Source organism: Xiphophorus maculatus, chromosome 18, assembly GCF_002775205.1.
Source record: "Xiphophorus maculatus strain JP 163 A chromosome 18, X_maculatus-5.0-male, whole genome shotgun sequence".
Taxonomy (NCBI): Eukaryota; Metazoa; Chordata; class Actinopteri; order Cyprinodontiformes; family Poeciliidae; genus Xiphophorus; species Xiphophorus maculatus.
The window spans coordinates 30708250-30731198 of record NC_036460.1 but is presented as its reverse complement, the minus strand read 5'-3'; the positions used below and the strand labels follow the sequence as shown (position 1 = coordinate 30731198).

General features: G+C 41.5%; 1 protein-coding gene across 7 annotated transcripts in view; it reads right to left on the bottom strand.

Moving 5' to 3' along the window:
- Window positions 1-59: 59 nt before the first annotated feature.
- Window positions 60-22949, bottom strand: part of myo18a (myosin XVIIIA) — a 72252-nt gene continuing 49362 nt past the window's right edge. For 2 of the 7 annotated variants that reach the window (XM_023351367.1, XM_023351368.1), the window contains 24 exons: window positions 22566-22631; window positions 22359-22487; window positions 21655-21798; window positions 21296-21385; window positions 21042-21161; window positions 20848-20959; window positions 20230-20360; window positions 18859-19013; window positions 18455-18578; window positions 16682-16789; window positions 16503-16595; window positions 16120-16230; window positions 15193-15297; window positions 14707-14853; window positions 14325-14438; window positions 13577-13693; window positions 13139-13222; window positions 12330-12467; window positions 11419-11604; window positions 11159-11298; window positions 9730-9774; window positions 6736-6843; window positions 4042-5484; window positions 2487-2575 (listed from right to left, as the gene is read on the bottom strand). In XM_023351367.1, the coding sequence (XP_023207135.1) occupies window positions 4050-5484; window positions 6736-6843; window positions 9730-9774; window positions 11159-11298; window positions 11419-11604; window positions 12330-12467; window positions 13139-13222; window positions 13577-13693; window positions 14325-14438; window positions 14707-14853; window positions 15193-15297; window positions 16120-16230; window positions 16503-16595; window positions 16682-16789; window positions 18455-18578; window positions 18859-19013; window positions 20230-20360; window positions 20848-20959; window positions 21042-21161; window positions 21296-21385; window positions 21655-21798; window positions 22359-22487; window positions 22566-22631 (4002 nt within the window). In that variant the 3' untranslated portion in view covers window positions 2487-2575; window positions 4042-4049. Of the gene's footprint in view, window positions 2576-4041; window positions 5485-6735; window positions 6844-9729; window positions 9775-11158; window positions 11299-11418; window positions 11605-12329; window positions 12468-13138; window positions 13223-13576; window positions 13694-14324; window positions 14439-14706; window positions 14854-15192; window positions 15298-16119; window positions 16231-16502; window positions 16596-16681; window positions 16790-18454; window positions 18579-18858; window positions 19014-20229; window positions 20361-20847; window positions 20960-21041; window positions 21162-21295; window positions 21386-21654; window positions 21799-22358; window positions 22488-22565; window positions 22632-22949 lie in introns of all 7 variants that reach the window. The other 5 variants (XM_023351372.1, XM_023351369.1, XM_023351373.1 and 2 more) reach the window with 5 other exon arrangements.

Genomic DNA, 22949 nt, shown 5'->3' with positions numbered 1-22949 from the left:
TCTTTAGTAAGCAGACAGCAATAACTCGCTGAGTCAGAAAAAGCCAACGTCAAAGGCGCTACAAGTCAATAACTAGAATTTATTTACAATATTGCAAAGATAAAATTAACAAGTGGTCAGTTTTTCAGTGAAGAAAAGAAACAAGAGTTTTCCAAAGCTAAAATGAATCCTACATGTTTTGTATATAAATACAGTGAATAAGGGGTTAGCCAAACAAAAGAGGTGCATGTCAGTAAAAATACGTTCACTTTTGTGTTGATATCAGATATATTAAAAAAGCTTCCAAAAATCCCACATTGTAAAATTCCACCCAAAGCTCTCAGACAGACATGCAGTCACCTTTGACCCAAAACGACTCTCACACTGAAACTCATTACCACGTCAAGTAACTGAACATGTTCAGATTTCAGAACAGATTTTCTTGTTGCTCAAATTAAAATGAGCTAAATGTGACACGGTAGACAACTCCACCAAACGGCTTAAGCATGATCTTGGTTCCACAGGCTGTGGGTTAGTTAGGAACGATGGAGACGTGTGGATCGTCGACGCCAGAACCAATAAAAGATCCAAACATGATGCCTCTAGTGGGAGCAGTGGGTCTGCCTCCTGGTCAGAGAGAGAGAGAGTGACCGGACCGCTCTGCCTCAGCCTCCCACCACCAGCCTGGACACTCCAGCTCTGTACTCTAAATATTTTCCAGTGTCTCATTAGTCCTTTCAACAATTTACATGCCGTTTCCTTATTACACATTTACACCATTTCAATATACAACTCTGACTCAGTCATGTTGCTGAGTCAGCAGAATGATGACATCAATAAGTTTTTTTTTTTTTTTTAAGATAAATTAAGTAGTTCATAGGCAGTTTCAAATACATCACTATGAAAGCAGTAAAGCAGGTGCGGTAATGTGTAATTCATTCACACACACTCACACACACACAGCAGAAATGTGAAGCTAAAACGATGTCAGAATCAGGAAGTACCACCTGGAACTGGTCATGTGATGAAGTAGTGGTTACCAGGATGGGAACGTGTTCTCTGTGCAGATCAGTGCTTCCAGCAATGACGTCACCATATGAATGAGGCCGTTGCAGGCCTGTGAGTGTTTTAAGAAGCTTTTCTGGTTACTAGTTTTGAATGTAACTCAAAGGGCCGTTCAGCTCATTCAAACACACTGGAACATAAAACAGGGTCTTACTGGGATTTTTTATGTTGATCTAATTTCTGAATTAGTCCACTTTACTGAGCAAATGATAAATGTCTTAGAATGGGATTTCACTTGAACTATTCAGGAAGTTAAACAGTCTGAGTAACACTAGCATGCTATGTGGTTGGTAGCACATGCACACTGCCAGACTGCTGCTGCACCCACATGGTGACAGGTTGCCATAGAGCTTAACTAGCTGCCCTGGCAACTACAAGCTGTTCCATGGCTGTGTGTGGAGGTGAGGGTGTTGATGTGAAGAAGCACCAGAGGAAAACCAGGCATGGTGAGCCTTGTTGCTGCTGCAGATAATGAGTGTTTCATGGTGTCCCATCCAGACTAAACTTCATCAATTCTTAGTTTAAAAAAAAAGAAAAAAATAACATTTTGCTTTCACACCTGGGTTGTATTATTGCTTATTAGCAAAGGAAACAAAACAAAAAATTGGTCCCTGAAAACTAAAACATTCTCTTAAAAATGGCATTTTCAGCATGTCAACTAATTCTGGGGAAACAATAATATAAAAAATAAAATGGTGCAATATCAGCTGGATTCCATAAAGAAGGAAACTACATCAAAGTTAAAACTGTGTGTAAATAGTAAATGCAACAACAAAGCCGCTGTGTTTTAATCTGGTATTTACTTTGGAAATTCAAGTTAACTTCAAACTGTTAAAGTTTTCAGGAGAAAAAAAAAGATCCTTGTAGCATCCGAGTGATGCAGTCTTCTCTCTTTGGGAGGAGTACAGCATGGGGAGCATACTGCAGGAAAATAAAGAGCAGACTTTATGAGACTATAATAAGCACATGATGATGAGCGTCATGGATTTACAGTGCAGCAGCTTCCTGAGCTGCTGCACTGTCTGCTTCTTAAAACGGTACTTGTTCAGAGAAAGAAGGAACGGATGCTGGTGCTTTTCTTAGGTCTAAGCATTCATTGTTAAACGGTTGCAGAGTGTACACATGTACTGCTAGCTAATGCTTTTTGGCAATACATGGAAACCTGTAGGATTTTGGTGTTGAAGGTGTGAAATGTGGATGAAGAGCTTGTGTGTGGCAGAGTCTGCAGTTCAAGCAGCTACCAGCATCCACTGCTCTGACTCCAGGTGTCTGGTGGAGCAGACCACTGCATTACTGTTGTGCATGATTGTCCAACACTGCAATTCTGCATGCAAAGCAAAGTGTTAAATCTGACTGAGTGCACTACGACACCTCCTCCTCCTCATCATCATCATCATCTTCGTCATCTTTCAAATGACTGCTGTATCTGTATCTGGAGCGGGACGAGCTGGTTGTCCCCGGACCGCCCTCTTTCACTTCTTCCTCTTCCTCATCAGACCTGTCGTAGTGGGAGCGTCTTCGGATGGGGGAGCTGCAGCAGCACACAGAGGAGATAATCTGTTAACGAACACGCCGACAGGGAAAAGACCGCAAACAACCAGAGAGCTGCGTTTTCACAAAAGTGAAATGAAAACAGAAGCCAACAGAAGCGCAGACTGTGCAGTTAGCGTGATCCTCTACCAGTTCTTTTAACAAAGTTTATTTGGCCAATCATTATCTCAGACTTTGTTCTGTCTCGTTCCAGGAAGCCCACTGTGATCCACTCTGTACTCCACACTCTGTTCTTGTGCCTGCTGCCGGTCTCCAGCAGTCAGTGGGCGAGAGGCAGGGTCCGCTCTGGACTGCAGACACACACACACACACACACACACAACACACAACCATGCACACGCCCTCACACCTAAGGCCAGTTGTGTGTTTGGACTGTGGGGAGAAGCCGGAGCACCCAGAGAGAACCCACTCATGAACAAGGAGAACATGCAAACTCCATGCAGGAAGACCAAAAGCTGGGATTTGAACCCAGGACCTTCTACCAACTGCTCCACTGTGCAGCCCACTACCAACATCACTGTCCATCATATTGTTTATTTATTTTTATTTTGTTTCCACAGAGATTGGTGGACAGTGAGGCTGGACCAGCTCAGTGATGGAAAGAGAGGATTCTATTTTAACTTTGTTTATTTGAGAGATTCCAGTTCTAGTTGGAAAAACCACAGAGCCAGCAGGTTCATTTTAAATTGGCTGAATTCTTTCAGATTATTTTCCACCTAATCTCTCTGACCACAGCACATTTGTAATGATAAACCCCAACACTTTGTGGAAGGTTCAGTTCCTGTGATTGCTGATTGGTCAGTTGCTGAAAAACTCACTGGATTGATTGACAGGTGGCGGCATGTCACTGAGAACCACTGGGTTAGAGAATATCTGATGTTTTTGCTGCTACTTCAGCTTGTCAGCAGAAGATATAATCGCTACCTGCTGTCTGCACCCCTTTAGTCCTGGTTCGGTGGTGGAGAGAAACATCTCAGGGTATCAAGGAAGATGAAAGTATTCCCTCATAAAAGGCTTTATGAGATTCTTCTGGCATCAGATGCATACAAAATGGAATATGGAAACTTGAAATAAAGGGAAGTATTTTATAGACCTTGTTGGAAACAGCTGTTAAACATGAAGTGACCAACTGAAAACCCTCAGCTCTGTGTACCAGAGATAATGTATAGTGAAAACTGGTAGAGAGAAATAAACACAAAGTGCTTTAAAGAAACTGATTTAAAATGTTCAACATGCAGTAAACTGGGCGGAATATTAAACAGCTTCTGCTCTCCCTTTAGGACAGATATGGAGCTACTCAACAAAAGCACAAAGCTTTCCACCCAGGGTTAACTGAAACAAACCGGCAGTCTCATCCAGGCTGAGTGAATGGCTGATGATGTTAGTCATTCTGTGATTGGTTAGGTCACACCATGCTTCACAGCATCCTTCAGGCCAGAAACCTACTGTCTGCCTCAGTCACTCTCTGTCCGGTACAAGTACTTCATCATCAGGTGGTTCACCTTCTTCTTCCTTTGTTTCTCATTCTTCTTACTGATCGGCTGCTTCTTGTTGGGTGGCAGAGTCTCCTCCTCATCTGGACTGGGAACCGATCTACCCACGGCTGTTTTCACACTACTGCAACTCCGGTAGGAAATGGCAGATGCATCAGAAGTTGATGTAAAGTTTGACTCAGAATCTGATTCAGAAGATACTGACGATGATGGACGCTTCTCTTTTTTCTTGGACATTTTTTGGGACTTTTTGAGCCACCTTTTAGAGTTGGTCCTTTCAACAAGATTGTCTCCAGAACTGTCGGACTCAGAGCTGTGACTTCTCTTTTTCTTGCTCTTTCTTTTGCTCTTGCTGCCATGGTGATGGCTGCTGGTACTGCAGGACGATCTCCTGCAATCCACAGCAGATTCAGAACATCTAGCACCTCTGGTGGGATACATCCTCTCTCCATTCTCCATCTTTCGGCTCTCATTTTCATTACTCCTGGATTTTTCATCATCTTCAGAGTCTTCCAAGCTCCTGCGCTTGAATTTTATTGGTTTATAATTCAGCACTTCATTGACGGCTTTCTCCAAGTCAGGGTCAAGGTAGTTCTGATGGCTGACCGGCCGAATGTCCACGGTATCAATTGGCAGATCAGCAGAAGTGGGCCTGTCTCTGGGTGGAGGCATTGATAAACTGCGACCAATGGAAGACAGAGGACTGAACATGGACCTCTCAGTTAAGGCCACACTTCTACTGTCATCTAGGTCAATGCCATCGTCACCGAGGTAACTGCTACCAACTAGAAATACCTGGGAATCAAGTTGGCCAACACTTCCAGGACTTTGACTTCTTGATCTCCTACTGGGAGGGCACTGGCTGCTGCTGGCCCCGTCTGTACCAGAGATGCTTTGATGGTGTGTGTATAGGCCTGATAGCCCCAAGCTGCTGCCAGTACGTACCTTATTCCTCAGGTTTATCTCAGGAAGGGTGGAGGATGATCCTGGCTTAGTGAATGAAAGATTAAACTGACCCCAACGGCTGTCCGTACCTTTCCTGATGCTACCATTAGCCTCTGAACCAGCCTGCGAGATGACTGACTGTTTGTCACTCACGTCATCCAGTGAAAGAGGAAGTCTCCTAGAAGAGGCTAGATAAGGGTCAACATGACATTTCTGGTTTAGCAGCTCAGTTTTGCATCTGCTTGGGACGTTGCCTGACTCTGCTTTCTTGGTAGACCGGAGGAGGGAGTCACTTTTGTCTATGATGAAATCCAGGTCAGGTTTTTTTCTATAACTAAGAGAGGCCACAACAGGCACCGGCCTGATTGTCTGTCGCTCTCTCTGCTCTTTATGTTTCTCCTTAGCCTCTTTATACTCTTTTCCTTCCTTTAAGTCGGTTTTTACAGCACATCTAGAACAACACAGTGTGAAAAGGGTGAATGAAGGAGAACACAGGAAAGCTTGTGACAAAGATGAAATACAAAGTTGAATCAAGCAAATGTAGAAGAAAATGGACTACATTTAAAAGTAATATGAGAATATATTCAAGGAAAGTGTATAAGAAATGCTGGTAAATAAACAAGGAGGAAATGAAGGAGACAGAGACCTTTCAGTTTTACAGTATAGGACACTAGGAGGACATGTGAAGGTCGTAAACGACGACCCCAGTATTTCTTTATGATTTAGCTCGACTGCTTTAGAGAACCATGTTTCTCTGTGGAGACAAGAAAAATTGAGGAGGCCAAACTTTGTCTATAATCTTTCTTTTTAAAAGACCATAGACAACATTTTTCAACTCAAAATCTTGATAAATATGACTGGTTGTAGAGTTAAAATAAATGTAGTTAATTTGGTTCTAATGGACAGAACCAGTGAGATAACTCCTGTGGGATGTTCTGATCATTTTCATCAGGCAGCAGTTGAGGGAACCTATGTCTGTGACTGGATGGTTTTATATTCACATCAAATGGATTACAGAGAAATTTGACCTTCAAGTTCTCAAGTTTAGCTTCAACCAAACACTGAGTGAACTTGGCACTAAGTGTGCAAAGCCCACCTTATGTTTGGCTCATTTCTGCTTCACTTCCAGGCTTCAGCAGGAAGTCAAGCAGGGCTCACTGTGCTGCCCAGCCATGTATATGATGGGATCTTTGCTATAACTGGTTGTTTTCCCCCAATAATTGCAACAGATAAATGTGAAATATCATAATATAAATCACATAAATTCATGTTACGTCCCCCCACACTGGCGCTCAATAAGATTTTGGATTCTTCTTGGGTCTGCTGCTAGCTGAAAAATGTCTCTCTTTTCCATTATAGGAATAATGCTAGGAGTGTTACCTATTGCAGGTGTAACCATGCTTTACCAAAAGTTAAGTAGTTGTTATATTTTAAATAATTCAAATAAAGACTTAAATCACAATGATTGGAAATGGAAATGTCATTTCAGGGAAAACGTTGCCTCAATTAAGTTTTACATATATAAATATAAATAGTGAAATATAGAAATGTATTATTTTTCTATTCTACAAGCAAACAAAAGTGAATATAATCAAAAAATACCTATGGCTAGCAAATCCGATGAATCAGTTTATGTTGCTTCCACTGATGTGCGTATAAGACAAGCATCTTCTGCAGAGATAACCCACACATTTTCACTGACCTGTCCTCATCTGACAGGTTCTTGACAGTGCCATCATTTTTGGACAACCAGGACTTCACTCCATCCACACGGTCCTCCACTTCAGAGTCTGTGTCTGAGTTTCCCTGACTGCTCACCAGTTAGGGAAAGGAAGAGAAGTTAGAGGCAGAAGAGGAGAGAGTTAGAGGCAGCCATGGAAATGTTAGTCAAATATAGACAGGTCTTCTGACATTCAGAAAGGAAGAACAACATTAGGGTTCAATGGGAGCGAGCCCACCCAGGAAAACGTCTTCTGTCGTTACAGTTGATTAAGAACAGGTGTAGGGGTTAGTGCGGAGGCAGACGAGGGCTTTAGCATTATATCTGGACAAACGACAGACAGAGAACATCTAGAAGCAGACAGACAGAGCTGCATGGAGCTACATGAGAGGCTGTGGATTAGGAGGTTCAGGAACTCTTTGTATCACTTTGTTGTACTTATGAGGGTTCATGATGCCAAAAAAGATTAGTCTGTGAGTTACTGAGAAAAGCATGTAGAATTTTCAACATAGTTTTTTGAATAAAATGTAAAGAAAAACAAATGTATAATTTTGTTTCTAAACTGATCATACTTTTGTTTATAAGTACTGGTCTCAGTTCCCGTCAGAGAATTGTTGGTTAAAGAAAAATCTTTTTTTTATCTAAATCTACAGGGTAGCTGAATAATTTCAGGCTTTACCTTTATAAAAGCAATAGCAACAACACTAAAGAAATCATCACATATTTTTGTCCAAAAGCCTCATAATATAAACTGAGAAAGGTCAATCAGTAAAGGTCAAGAGGCTTCATACAGAAATTTTTAATTCAATAATCCCTGTGGTTGTTTGAGAAGATTCATTTAGACATACAGGTAATTGCAAATTGTCACAAAGAATAAAACATGATATAAATGTGCAACATATCTACTCCTGGTCTTCAACATTAAGTCCACTCTGCTTTGGGAGAACTAAGCTATAGAGCCAATTCACAACAAATGTCATCTCGAGGCAGTTTAAAAAATATCGAATTTCCATTCACTCATGCATACAATCCTATTGTTCCTAGTTATCAAACAGTACAGTAAGCTCAGTCAATTACTGAAAGCAATTTAAAAACTTTTTATCTAAGGAAACCCAGCAGACTGCATTGAGTCATTGTCTTGCAGCATTCATTCCTTCGGGGCCAGCAGGAGGCGACAATCGCTGGCGTTGTGTTGTTAACTTTACAGCAATCACTCACACTTAAGTATCAGTGTTATAAATCATTTTTCTACAATAACAAATGTAACCAATGCAAACTTTAAACAGAAAAGGCCCCATATACACTTTATAAAGCAAAAGCATTAAGCAGGGAAACCCACAGACACTGTGACAATCCCTCCCTTCTGCATGAAGGACTACAGACATGCAACATGTGGAAGGTTTAACATCAGGCTGCTTGATTGCCATCAAGTTGTTTTTTGAGCTTTGACCATCTAGCATGTCTATGTCAGGGTGATCATGACAGCTGTAAATGTATTATGGAACATAAAAAGGCAGTTTTTCTGGAGAAAATTTATGAGGGCCTCAATCAAGGGTCCTAACTTAAGAATCTGTGGAGGGAGCAACGGATAAGAATGGTGGACAGGAGCTTTTCTGGCTTAATCACCAAAATATAAATCATCAATATATCAGTGCAAAAAGATACAAAACATCCTGAATGCCTCTACGCCAACAGAGATTTTTCCACTGATAAGGGTACTACAAATACCACCATATTTTCATGTAGGTGTAAATAAAAAACTAATTATTTTCTGTAAGTTTGGTCCTCACTTTTACAGTGTCGTTTTTCCTATGAGAAACAAACCCATTGGTTGAATGAAAACGATTTTCCATCTACATCTGGTAGTGACAGGAACTGCTGACTTACCTGGTTGTATTGTGTCTCATGCTAGCTCCAGATGCTAACATGAGAGCTAACCAATTCACATGTATTGCATGTATTGTTTTGAATGATGAAGATTCTGGTGTTGCCTGAACCTTTGGAAACACCTACCAATTCATTCTGATTGTGTTTTCTTAATATGTAATTAATAACCCAGAGTCTGATGAATGTGTTCTGCTCTAAACTAGAGTAACTGCTGAAAATCCTACTCAAGAATTAATTACTGGTAGTCATTTTTTATGTCCATCAACAATTTGCAGCTCAGAAACAGACTTAGGATCAATGCAGAAAGGTGAGAAAAGGTGAGCACTGTTAAATGCAGTGCACTTAACTATTAGTTGAGATCTAGGGTGAAATCTGTGGGAGCAGAACAGACATTGACTGCTGTCTGTTCAGGCAGACTACAACCTACAGTCTAATACTTTGTTTTTTCTCACTTAAACATGAGAAACCCAAATAGGTGATATGTCTTTTCTATGGTACAATCTGAATGATCCACAAAATCAAATGCAGTCATTCAGATAGTAACCATGTGGTATAATGCCCACATGTAACCAGTGATGACTGATTACACATCAGCCACAACCAGGTGAGGTCCATGGCCGAAAGCAGAGCTGCTCACACTGAGGAAACTCTTCCAACAACAGAAAGCGTCCTTCAGTCACGCAGAAATGAGGCGTATTTAGCTAGAAGCAGAGCAAACAGGCAGCAGGTGATTCATGGTGTCTGGGGCACCTTGATCTGCTGCACACTGGCTGAAGCATCAGTGAAAATAATAAATGAAGACAGATGTTTATTGCTGTTAAAAGGAGAAATTGTTTCATAGTGCGGTTAATAGCAGTAATGCTAATTCAGCTGGATGTGAAGGCATGCAATGAAAATGCGCAAGTGGGTTGAATATGTTGATGATGCATTTATGACACAGTAAGCCTCACTGTTTAACCCATGAGAAAAACTGATAAGTTTTATAAACTAAATGATGGAGAAAATAAAAGCTAAGCTTTGATCCGTCATGTGATATATGCATCATCACTTCCAGCAAAGAAAGAAACAACACAAGACCATGATCCTCACATTCGGTTCCTTCTTTTCTGGTACTTTGCCACCATATCCTGCAAACTGGTCACAGTGATGATGATGGTTATGATGCAAGGAAGAAAAGACAAGGAAGGAGAAAAATAAAAGACAACAGAAGGACATAAAATGAGAATCATGTGAAGCAAATTGCAGAGATGAGAGTAAATAAAAAAATTGGGTGAGTGTCTGATGCTGGGATATTCCTCGCTTTAGAAAATCTGACAGGTTTTTAGGTAGCATGGCTGCGTCCAGAAACAGTTTTTGCTGGTAAACCCTGAACAATGTTATTTACCTGGACCTGAACTGGGTAACGCAGCTCATATTAAAATCAATTAAACACACTTGTTTGGGGGTAAAGGGAAGGCAAAGGTTTAGTCTGAGTTTTCAGAAGCAAAATTTGGATACGTCCCTGAGGCAGAGCTGCAGGATTTCCAACCAGGCTGCACACTGCACACACTGTGTGTGTGAACATTAATAGACAGCATATTTAGCTTTGACATGTTAATAATTAAGCCCCGTCTTTGTTTTAAGGTGCGCTGCCTTTGGCTTCACTTTCTACATCAGGATATCAACTGAAGGTCAAACTGATTTAGGGGTTTTGAGCCATTTTTTGATGTTAATAGACGAGCGACAGAGCAAACACACAGAGAGAAGCTGCAGCTTCTGCTCTGAGCTCTGACCATCCTGCAGATAAACAACTGAAGGGATATTACAGACAGATCTATTCACACAAATGAAGATTCTCTCAGCTTGTGTCTAAAAGAAAATCTTATTTTTCTATTATTAAGGGCAAAATGATTTATTGGATTAATCATGATGAATTTATTATTAAAATAATTCTCAACCAATTTAGTGATTGATCGCTGCAGTATGTCACTTTTATAAAAATATATTTTTTACATATTTGTTGAAACTGTCACTATGTCATGACAGTATGTTATCAGATACATATGTGGGGGAAAAATTGAGCTCCTCTGTCTTCTCCCAATGCTGACTAGAAACAATCAATCAGAGCCAGGAGGATGGTTTTGGTGCTGCCAATCATCCTCCGTGTGGCGCTGCTCATGCCACACTGCCTTTTGTCCAAACCAACAATTCGTTATTCAGAATTATTGTGGACTTCTGACAGCAAAATGATAGCTTGAAGAAAAAAAAAATCAAACCTTGTGCCAAACCCTGTCTGAGCTGATAGTGATTTACAGTCAGACTCTCAGTTTTCTGTTCATGAAATGATTTCCATCTCAAAATGCTGTTTTAGATATAAGAAATGGAAGAGAACTAGTTAAAGTTGTGAGCTTAGTTTAAAATGTAAGTGGTGAACTATGAGCACCACTTATCCGTTCATGTTAACCTGGCTTAACTGATATAAAGCTGGCACAACACAGGTGTTATCACTTTATTGTTTTTCAGGTCATGGGTTCTGCACCTGTTTATAAGGTCTTCGTTGTCATCACTCTCCATCTCGTCCTCGATGGCCGCCTGCAGGTCACCTATCCTTTTGAAGGCCAGCTTAAGGTCCGCCTGCAGGCTCTGGTTTGAAGCCTCTAGGCTCTCAATGTCCATCTCCTGTTAAAGAGGGAGAGGGACACCTGGTCATGTTAGCTGGTGCTAAGGAGCGCTCCAACCTAAAGAGTCCAGTCTGTAAGACAGGAGTAAAGCTGATGACTGGAAACTGCTCCTCCTTACCAGCTCGTGTTTCTTGTGGCTTGCCTCTGCTTCTTTTTTGGCCAGTTCCCCCATTTCCTCTTTAATGTCTCGGATCTGTCTCTGCAGTCGCTTATTCTGCTCCTTCTCACGATTCTCGCTGCTGATGCGCTGGTCTCGCTCTTCTGTCAGCTTTTCCACGTTCTCCTTCAGACGAGCTACAAGATTCTGTACAGCAACACAAAAAGTTGCAAAATGTACACCATCCTGGTTTTTCACATGTCTGGAAGTTGTACAGAACTCAAAATAAGGTAATAAATGAGTTCATTGTTCCTTTATGAAGATAATTTTCAGGTTTTAGACACAGTTAAGGGGTAATCTGTTCATCCTTTTGGCCTCCTGGCTTTTCTTTTAAAGTCACTGTGTAAAGTTTTAGGAAAGAGAGCACTGTTGACTCTTTCATGAAGGATTCTAGTCCATTCTTCTTCTCTGCTGAGATGCTACTGCATTAATCATTAAAACTTCAGTATGTAACTTTTATAAGAAGAGGTTTTATGTTTGTTGAAACTGTCACTATGTCATGACAGCATGTTATGAGACAATGTGCGGAAAAAAGTTCAGCTCTTCTGCCTTCTCCCAGTGCTAACTAGAAGCAACTAGCAATCAGAGCCAGGAGGATGGTCTAAGTGCTGTCAATCATCCTCCACGTGGCGCTGCTCATTCCACACCTGCCTTTTGTCCAAACCAACAACAATTGAAGTTCTTAACAGTAATTCAGAATTATTGTGGGCAATAACTCTGGATTATTGTTCACAATAACTCATCTGATAATAAAAAACCGATCAGGAGGTCAGTAAGACCACTACACTACATAAACAGACCTCTGTCGTTAGCTGTGTACATACATACTGATGACTACTTTTCCCCACTCATGTCCCACTTTGGCTCCTCACCTCCAGTCGTTTGACCTGCGACTTCTCAAACTCCATCTTGGTCTCCAGTTCTCGGATCTTGGCCTCCTGACGATTGGCTAGAGATTTCTCAACCATGGATTGCTCCTGGAACTCCAGCTGGCTCTGGAGGACCTGCATCTGACCCATATCAGTGCTATTAGACCAGAGTGTATTATTAACTTAAATAATATGAAATCTTTAGTGCTGCACATACTGTCCTTAAAAATGAGTGAAGCTGATGTTTTAACCCACAACTCATACATGAGCAAAAGCCTCATTTTTTTAGCTGAGACACTGCAGCCACCTGAGTGAAGAACATGTTTATTTCTACAATAGTGGAAATTAGAACTTCAGGCTTTAGCCTGATTCAGTGCATCTCTCCTCTTACGGTTAACATAATAGTGTATATTGCCCCTATTCTAACTAAAATAAATGGTATAATTAACAATTTAATGACCATGAATAAGAACAAATAGCTAATATTTTCATGCATTAGTAATTTTCAGTATGTGATTGGTGAGCACACCTTAGATTCTGGATACTTGCAACAAAACTAAATAAAAGTTTATACTATGAGGTGTTATTGTTTTCTCTGTATACAGACTACCCTAACCACCGTCATCAAAGTAACATTGGTCTCCCCCAATGTTACTGTGTGGATGGCTTTGGCTGCTCAACAATAATACTAAGTTGGGTATATCACAGCAAACTTAAGTCATCATACAGTAACTACATGTACAGCTCAGCAACTACATGGAAATCCTCAGCAAAGAGTTTTCAGTCAGATGCTTACTCATCCCAAAACTAACCTTTTCCTGAACCTCCTGTTTCTCCTTGAGGGCCTCCTCCAGCTGAGACTGCAAGTCGTTCATTTGAGCCAAGTTCTGAGCCAACTGAAACACAACACAGAGGACAGATGACAACAGTCAGCAACTGAAGTGAGTAGACATCAAATATTTTGATGCTTTTTGTTTCAATAAAACTGAACAATCCTCATCAGATCACTGTTAATTACAAAGTATCATGCTAAAACCAAATCAGACTTTTTAAACTGTAGTTGGCACTGAAATGTGCTTCAACATGAACTGTGTCAAACAAGCAGACCTGGTTAAACATCTAGAGGAGCCATTTAAAAGTTTTCTTTTTCCTCTATCACTGGAAAAAGACACTATAACTCGATACTCCTGATTATTTTGAAGTTCTTTCTGCTTGGAAGTCATTATCCGACTACTCCTGACAAGGAGCACCTGGGACACAGCAGCCTTGTGTTTCTTCATCAGCTCGTTGAGGTCCTCCTGGTCCTCCTCTGTCCTGGACTGCAGGTCGTTCTTCTCTCTCTGAAGACGGCTCTGCTGTTCTTCCAGCTGGAAAGACGAAAAGCAGCAAACTGATCAATGTGGAGACTGTTAGACCAGAGTGAGTTAAAACAGCGGGGAAAAAATGCCATCTTTTCTCCACAGATTACAAAATGGGGAAAATACTCTTGTGCTTCCAGAATTTTGCTAGTGTCTATGTAAAAAATAAATATATTGTGATATTTTAGATCTTTGACCAAACTGAATTAGATGTTAATGTTATATAACAAGATAAAAATGTCACATGTTTACAACTGAAAAGCAGATGTTGTTTGAGATCTCTAAGGAATTTTTTAGATAATTCCAGACTGAGTAATGAGACGTTTGAGTGTTTAAGATGTCTTAGTTACAGAAGGTTTCCACAAGCTGAAGCTTCTGGAGGACACAATGACCACATGATGACCACTCTGCTAGATTGTCCTACTCTCCAGTGTTTATGATCTTCTGCGCTTGGTGATTAATGGTTAATTGGTTAACCATTAATCAACTAATGGTTAATCAACTGATTAACCCAGTGTTAATATTAACACTGGGTTCAAAACACAGATAAAATATAAAAGGAAGAGTGTAGAAAAAAAGCTTCCTCTTTAGAAGAATAAAAGCTGCAGTGATGAGAAGCATTGCAGAGAATTGTACCAACCATCTGCTTGGCTTTAGAGATCTCCTCCATCTGAACATGCAGGTCTTCTATCTCCACCTCCATGCATTTCCGAGCTTTGACTGCAGCTGCACAGGTGAACTCAGACTCCTCCAGCTGTAATGGAGACAAAACTTAGTGTTTGATGTTAAATCCAACTTCAAAATTCAGGTTAATTTGAACTGAGTTTTAGCTTTTTTTCAGCTGATGTTTATCCAAAGCTTTAGTTATACAGACCATGTGCTTTGTCCAGATAATTCCTTTTTAAAAGGAGGTGCTGGCTGAAGAGGCATCTTAAAGTTTGTGATCAGTATCGTTTCAGATAACTAGCAGTCCTTGTAATTGCTTTTTTTATTTTCATTTTTTTGAAAGTGGGTGTCAGAACCTGGTTTTTCAGCTGAGCGATCTCTCTCTTGCTGGGTGCGTTGTTCTTTATGTGGTCCAACATGATCTGGGCATCAGCCAGCAGGGCCTTGGTCCTCTTCAGGTCCTTCTTCAGGCGTTTCTCAGTGTCTATGTCACAGTTTGTCACCTGGGCAAAAAGGAACGATCAGGTTGCTCTTCCTCGTTACTTTTCTTATTTTTTATATGGAGCGACTCCCAACCGTTTATCGTCTGTTCATTAGGATAAATTTAGGTAAGTATAAGTTAGAATAATTCACAACCATGCCCGTGTTTATGATGCGATATAATAAAGGTGCATCTAGAAAGAAATTTTCTGTAGAAAGTGAAACCTAGAAGAACTTGGACATACTGTCTTCACCTGAGCATCACTCGGGTGATGCACTGTCACAGTGCAGGTGATTGTGTTCAGTGTTTGAACTGTTTGTTTAAAGTTGATCAGACACTCATCACCATCAGGTGTCCTTACCTTGCTCTGTGCTGACAGAAGCTTTGCCTCCAGCTCTCTCTTCTCCTTCAGCACCTTCTGCTTTTCATCATACTCTTCTTCAAGCTGGACCTCTATTTGCTTCAACTACACAAACACACATGCAAACACTCTATTAAAATATACCTAAAAATAAAGACACTTTCTTGTGTCTATATACGTGACAATGACATTGTAGGACATCATGGGGTCGTTTCTGTCTCTCAAAGTCTCAAAGCCCGGTAAGGCTGTCATGTTTAGATGTCTGACAGGATAAATGGGAACATGCTCTCTTGAAGTCAATCTTATGTTTCTAATTTGAAACGTTGATGTGAAGTGGGTAGGGACCTCGCTTGTGTTCATCACAGCGCTCATGATTCATTAAAAGTGCTTTATAGTGAGATCAGCCTGGCTGACTCCTTGTGATATAACTTTATTATAAAATTCTGAATGTTTTATTGTTAGCACCGTTGTCATGTGGAGATGCTGCATTTAGATTAGTGTTGCCCCAATGATCTTTGCAAACAGAGGTCAAACGAAGCCGCTTAGAAACCTCTAATTCTAACTTAGCACCCTTATAAAACTCCTGTTATGTGGTTTTCAGTTTGAAAATGAGCCCTCTGGGTCAGGTAGTATAAAGCTGGCTCAACTGATTCTCTCTTCAACATTTCCATGTAAATGCTGAAGGAAGGAATGAAGCTTGTCTAAACACAGAAAACACCAGAAGCACTAAAACTGGAGTGATGTAAAATGTTTCAGAATATTTCATAGTAGTAAGGAATTCCATCAAATGACTGTTTCTATTAGACTGCAGTATGTGCTCCTAGTTTCTCTCTTTCACTGTCCTGAAGCCGCTCTAGTTGAGAGGACAGTGCCCCTACTGTTAGACATGAGGTGGTGCTGTTAAGGTGAAACATTAATCCTCCTGACCTTCTTACTGCATAACTGCCTGATCTCCTCCACCTCATCATCCTTGCTTTCGATCTCCTTAAAATGTGTCTGACGCAAACGTTCCATCTCCATCTCCAGTCGCAGCTTGGCCTGAAACACAGATCAATCATCATACACACACACACACACACACACACACACACACACACACACACGTCCACACGTCAGGGACAGCCTGACCACTCCCAGCAGATTTACTCCCAGACTCCCATCATTACATCCCGACACAGAAGAATAAAACCCCGTTTGTTTATAAGAATCAAAAAGCTTCCATACGTCATCAGATAAAGTTTCTTCTGCATAATGACTGAGTTAGCGAGTGTGACATATGCTGTCTGACTACAACCTGTCAACATCTGTACCTGCTCCAGCATCTGGATGGTGCCAGCTTGCTCATCCAGCTCCTCCTCCTGGTCCTTGATCTTGGCTTCCATGTCCCGAAGCTGCTTCTTCAGCTAAATCACATGGATGGTCACAGATGATTGCAGGGGAACCGCCTGAACAAAGACTGAGCAATTTGACTTAGTCTGTTGCCAAAAACCTTAGCAAGAGATGCTTCATCCTTGGATTCCTGGGAGTTAAGATCCTGTAGCTCTGCTTCAACCTGCTCCAGCTTCAAATTCACTGTACGCAATTCAAGGTCCTTCTCCTACAAAACACATGAAGCAGTCAGACCAAACCGCGCATTGAGTGAGAGAAAGAGGAAGTGAATTGTCAGTGCAACACGGGAAGCTTGAGCAAAGCGAAGGAGGAAGTCAGACCATTTACAAAAACACACATAATTGTAAGCCTGCCTGTTGTAGAAATAACATACAGTTTGAAACTTCTGCAGGCGCTTATTACCAACTCAACTCAACAAAATGGAAAAGCTTGGTCCCTGCTAGTGCCACATTTACTGGTACTAAAGCTTCCTGTTTGTCCCTCACCTCCAGCAGAGATGCGCAGTACTGCTGCTCTCGTCACAAAGGGCTGGCCTAGGGGCCCCTCTTCCATATAAGAACAGCAGCACCACTAACAGCATTTCAATGCAGATTTAGGAGAGGAGGCCGAGTTTAATTGGGCCAGCTTTCAAGCGATCACTGATCACTGTAGTCTACTAAGTATTTGTGAACAAACAAATCTCAAACACAAGCTTAAACTCATAGTATCCGATTGTTGCTATGGTAACACAACAATCTAACTATGAAGATTATTTAACAAATTTAACAGCATTAAATTGTTTATTCTCAATAAACAAATGTTAAAATTCTAGTGTTAAAATGTTAGCATTTACGGGGGATCTGAGGGGCCCCTCAGATCCGTTAGTCTGAGGGGCCTTAGATTCGGCTCTACATGTGACCAGCATTATATGGTGTTTTAAGATCCACTGGCTCATTATTTAACTGGTATTTAACAGACATGCACAAAAATTCATATTAACAGTGTATGATTTTTATAGGGTTTTTTTTGGTCGTTTTTAAGGCTCTAGATGTATGTTTAATTATTGTCAACAAAGTCTTCCAGTAACATATAATTACCCAGTAATATTTTTACATTTCCTGTCAAGGTAAGATTTTTTGATAGAAAAACCTGGCGGGCGGCTGGTGGACCACCCTGGTGCCTGATCACCAGGCTTTGCAAGTTGTCTGTGGAGAAACCCTGCAACTGGTAACTTTTTGTTTTCTCAGTAGTTTTTCTCTCCTGGTTACACCTGGTCTGATGTTCTGGTTTTTTCATACTATTTACAGTGGTCTGTCGCCTTCAAGTCTCTGCTGGAACCTGTACAGGTTTTTACCTCATACAATCCCACCGTGTGATGAGAGGTATAAGCTGTTAAACACGCTTGGCAATATCAATTATGATTAACCCTAATTTACCATTACTGTACGTCCCCACCAATCGCACAAGCTCCTCAGCTGCTAAAGAAAAACTCCTGGTAAGAGAATTAATTAATTAATTCTTAGTTCTTAGTCCTCTCAACTAAGAAGGGAATAAATGACAAAAATATGACATCCTAACAAATACTGCATCCAATCAGTACTTTGTGACTGATATTTTAAATACTGATACCTCAATGGTGATTGTTATGATGAACAACCCTGGTGAAACAGTTCAGTTAAAAAAAAACTTTGATTGTAAAGTCAAGCTTTTGCTGAAGTCTAGACAGATTAGGATCGATATTAGCACTGTTTCTGTCACAAGCAGTTATTTAGTGGAAAACCCATAAAACCTGATCAAACATTGTGTTAACATAAAGCTTTGGTGTTTGGCAAAAGTTCATCCTAAATATATTAACAATAGCTTAACATCCCTCTGAAAGCACAGGGACACACACCTCTAGCTGCTGTCTGAGGCTGAAGGCCTCCCCACTCTGCATGTCCTTCTCCCGGGCCAACTTCTCCCTCAGACTCCTCTCCCTCTGCACTTCGTCCTGAGCTGCACTCAGCTCACCGTCAAACCTACACACAAGCAGCCTCTTGGTGACGGGAACAGAACACAGACACTGCAGCTGACAGAAGTAAGGCTAAACTTAGATTGGCTGTAGGGTCAAACACATTGTACATATTACCTCTGTGGAAAGCTTAGTGACACAAGTCAACAAGGAAGCCAGAGCTCTACCATTAGGAACAGAAAGATGCTACTAATAATGTGGAGCAGCCTTCCGGGCTCACTGTCTAGCAACCTGCTAATGCATGTTTATGAACGATGTAGTGTCAAAGTTTGCGTGTGAGGACAGACTTCCTCTGCTTCTTCTCCAGGTCATGGTTGCGGCTCTGCTGGCCCTCCAGGTGAAGCTTGGTGTCCTGCAGCTCAGCTACTAGCCGCTGATTCTTTTTCTTTAACTGCTGAATGTTTCGCTGAGACTCTTCGTTATCAGCCTGCAGGTCACTGATCTGCAAAACACATGATATTGGTGTTAGATTTGTAAATATCTTTTTCTTTTATATACTCATTAATATCTTTAAGAACGGAGAGATTTCTGTTCTTTCCTGAAATATGTGTTTCTTTGAGTGATGTTTGGCAGGAAGCGACGAGCATCCTAAATTGGAAGCTGATACCATATGGTCTACAGCAAGGGTGATTACTGACGTGGCAGAATAAACAATGGATGATTAAGGGTTGAAGTTTATGAACCAGAGACAGGGGAACTGTACATGAGACCACGGATGTACAAGACATTGTTCTGTGGGTTCATCAGTTCCTGCATCGATTCTACAGAAGGAAGTAAACAAGAACTCTGAACTGTGCATTCCACATTACAGCAGCTTGTAGGTGCAACACACCTGTGACTCAAGAGAACAGAAGAAGCAGCTACGCTATGTGATTAACTCAAGATAATTAAATAAGCTATGTAACTAGGACTGCCCTAAGGAAATAAAAAGAAAGGGTGCGGGAGGAGCTGCTTCAGAGCGGGTAGGAGACTGTAAGTGAGGCACGCTCCTGTTCGTTCTCCTTGCAAGTTTATCTAAAACTCACTTGTCTCTTTCTTCTTTTTATGGGTGCTCAGATTCTTCAAACCAAGCAATTGGTGTTTTTATTGCACCAATGTCATCATTTTGTATTGACTTCCACTGATTTTAGTAACTGTATTTACGCTTAACCCTAAACGGCTGAAAGGCTTGCAGACTCAGTGACCACTACTGGTTGGTTCTGATATTCTGCCTTGGCTCTTGCTATGAGGTAGTGCAACCTCCTGTACTATCTATGTGTACAACTTAGGAAACTAGAAAAGATTTACTAAACAATGAAAATAAGTCCTCCAATAAGAACAATGTAATCAATTTTAAAAATAAAGCAAATCTGCTGGCTGTCAGCCTTCATTCTGTAATTACATTGTGATGTCACCACAGAGAAACATACATATGAGAAGAAAGCACCAAAACAAAGAGGAAAACATGAAGGAAAGAGATATTCAACCAAAATCCATTTCCACTACCTGGTTTTTGTACCTGCAAACCATGTAAGGTATGTAAGGAAAGTTTATGAGACATAGTCTGATAAGTCACAGTCCCACTAACGGCAATATAGAGCATAAGATCTTCCATATTTAGACTCTGCTGTTGTCCCATCAGCAACTTGGTGTGTATTGGAGCAGTCGTGTCCGCTCACCCTTCTCTCCAGCTGACGCTTGTTCTGATGTTCAACCTCCAGCTTGTCATCAAACTCCTGCTGCAGTCTTTTCTTGGTGAACTCGATCTCCCTGATGGCTCGCTCATACTTTAACCGCCACTCTCCTCCTGCTTCAGAAACACAGTCAGAGACTGCTTCACATGCTACACGATGTTCTGTATCAAACACAATGTTTGTCTGCTTACCTACTCAGAGACTAAAATGTAAAGTCTATGGTGGAAATTAAACTAGGTGTTTAAAGCTGCAGTGTGTAACTTTTACAGAAAATATTTTTTTACATATTTATTGAAACTGATAGTATATGAGACAGATAATCTGTGAAAAAAAGTTCTTTCTCCGCTGTTAGCATATTTAGCAGCGAGTACATGAGGATGATTAACAGTAAGACCCTCCTTTGGTTAGCAGCAGTACATTTCTTCAGATGGCAATAGTAGCTCAGAGAGGTGATTGATCTTGATTGATAACATACAGTAGCTGCTGGTCCGCCCTGTCACAACCCATACATACATGTAAATTCCACAATGTGGAAGCTTATTCCAAATGGAGCAATCATGTGTTGGACCAGGCCAACACACCACTACATTTATTGAGTCTGACCTGTGTCGTCGTCATCCATCTCTCCATTGAGTTCAGAAGCCCTGATGAGCCGAGCCTCCATCACCTCCATCTCCATGGACTCCGTCTGTTTCTTCATGCTGTCAAACTTTGTCTTATTGAAGAGAGTGGATGAGTTGTTACCATGACAACAGAAACAGGCAAATGTCCGTGAGCGAAGCAGCGGCTGGTTGTACCTGCAGGTCCTTCATGTCCTTCTCCAAGCGGAGCCTCTCAGAAGTCTCTGCCTCCAGCAGCTGGGAGGCCGACTCGGCCGTGTTCCGCTCATCAGCTAGCTCTGTGGACAGCTCTGTCATCTGAGGACACACACTAAGGCTCACACACATGCGCCGACATGGTGGGTTTGCTAGTATGCAGTGTATACCAGAAGTTTATATACATCCAATAAAAAAGCAGCTCAGTAACTGAAAGCCTTTAGTTGTGTGTTTACCCTGCTCTCCAGTCGGTCACTGTTCAGCCTCAGCTCGTTCCTCTCCTTCTCCATCTTCTCCAGCTTCTGTTTCAGCTGCTGAATCTCCTCCTGGAAGAAACACACACAGCATCAGGGGAGAACTAACAAATGTTCTGGATGGGTGTTAGCTTACACCTAAATGCTGACCTGTGTTTCAGCATTATATGTAGCCATAATGCTGATTTACAGAAAAATGATCAAAATGTTTGGATACTTGCAGTAAAACAGTCAGAGTAACATGTTTTAAAGAAAACAGGAGGAGCCATTCTTTTTGTAGTATTTTGATGTACCAATTGATTCAGTTTTTACTGCAGTTAACCCAAACCAAAGAAACTCACATCCTTTCCACGGATCTGCTCCTCAGTGAGCTGCACCTCTATCAGAGGTCTAACAGTGGTGAAGAGCTTCCACCATGGCCAGCCCTTCACACCGCGGTTCTTCTTGATGTTCTTCTGGATGCACCGGATGGCAAGATCCTGGATCTGTTCAGCAGAACCAAACGCCACACACACCAGTTATCAGTCTTACTGTCACACACAAGGTGAGATATGATTTCCAATAGAAAATACTCATTCAATCCTAACAGAGTGGCATAAAATAAATGTTTGCTGATGTTTTCTTTTCAATGCAATGAGCTCCTGTAATGCTGATGCGTAGGAGGGCCTGAGCAATCTTGTGGGTTTAGCAATTTATTACCTCTTATTTCAGTTTTTACTGACCAACTAAAGTTGCATAGAAACAAATATTTTTTTCTGCTGAATTGCATAAGTGATGTGTTGTAACAATTTTACTACAGGACTGTCCAGTATCTGTTTGGATGGATTAATAATGGTGTGCAGCTAAGTGAAGGAGGAGAATCAGCTGCTCTCTGACTGGACGGCAGGTTCATTGGAAAAACAGAAAGTACACCCTGTCTTTTATTTGTAGGATAATATGATAGGACTGATCAGGCCACTTGCATGTCAATGCCATCAAATATCCATGAACAGGCAGAACATGGAGAATATTCTGAGCCTGATATAAGAGCACACAGCCGTCCTACCTTCCTCTTCTTGAATGCCTGTCTGGCCAGATAGCCTCTGCATGCAGCCTGGAACAGAGAGATGTTCCTCCTGGTCTGGACATCACGCTGCTCCTCCAGCATGGACAAAGTCCCAGCTCGGAAAAACACCTGAAGGACAACGGCAGAGAGTTTTTCAGCTCCATTTCAAGTTGACAGGTTGAGCCTGAGCCTGACTCACTCACTCACCTTGCTTAGCCCCAGGTGGTAGCTGCTCTTCTCCAGCTCTAGGGACTCCAGCAGCTCCTGCACTGCCTAAACACCAGCAGGACAGTCAATTAGTCAGATGGAGAAATATAACCTGAGATTTGCAGTATTTTTGGCACTGGAATATTGCAGGCTGTTTTCCACATCACAGGAATGGGCGCAGGCTCATGTTGAAGGACTCCACAGAGCTGGATAGCACAGCTATCCAGGCTCACACCATGAGGGCCTGCAGCCTTGTGAGAGCAGAGTCTGACGGCTGACTTCTAACATCTTCAGCAGTAATGTTTACCGTAGAGGTGGCCGGCTGAGGGGTGGGGTAAGGTCACCGAGTAGAGGAGGAGGGAAGGAGGTGTGCAGATGAGACCC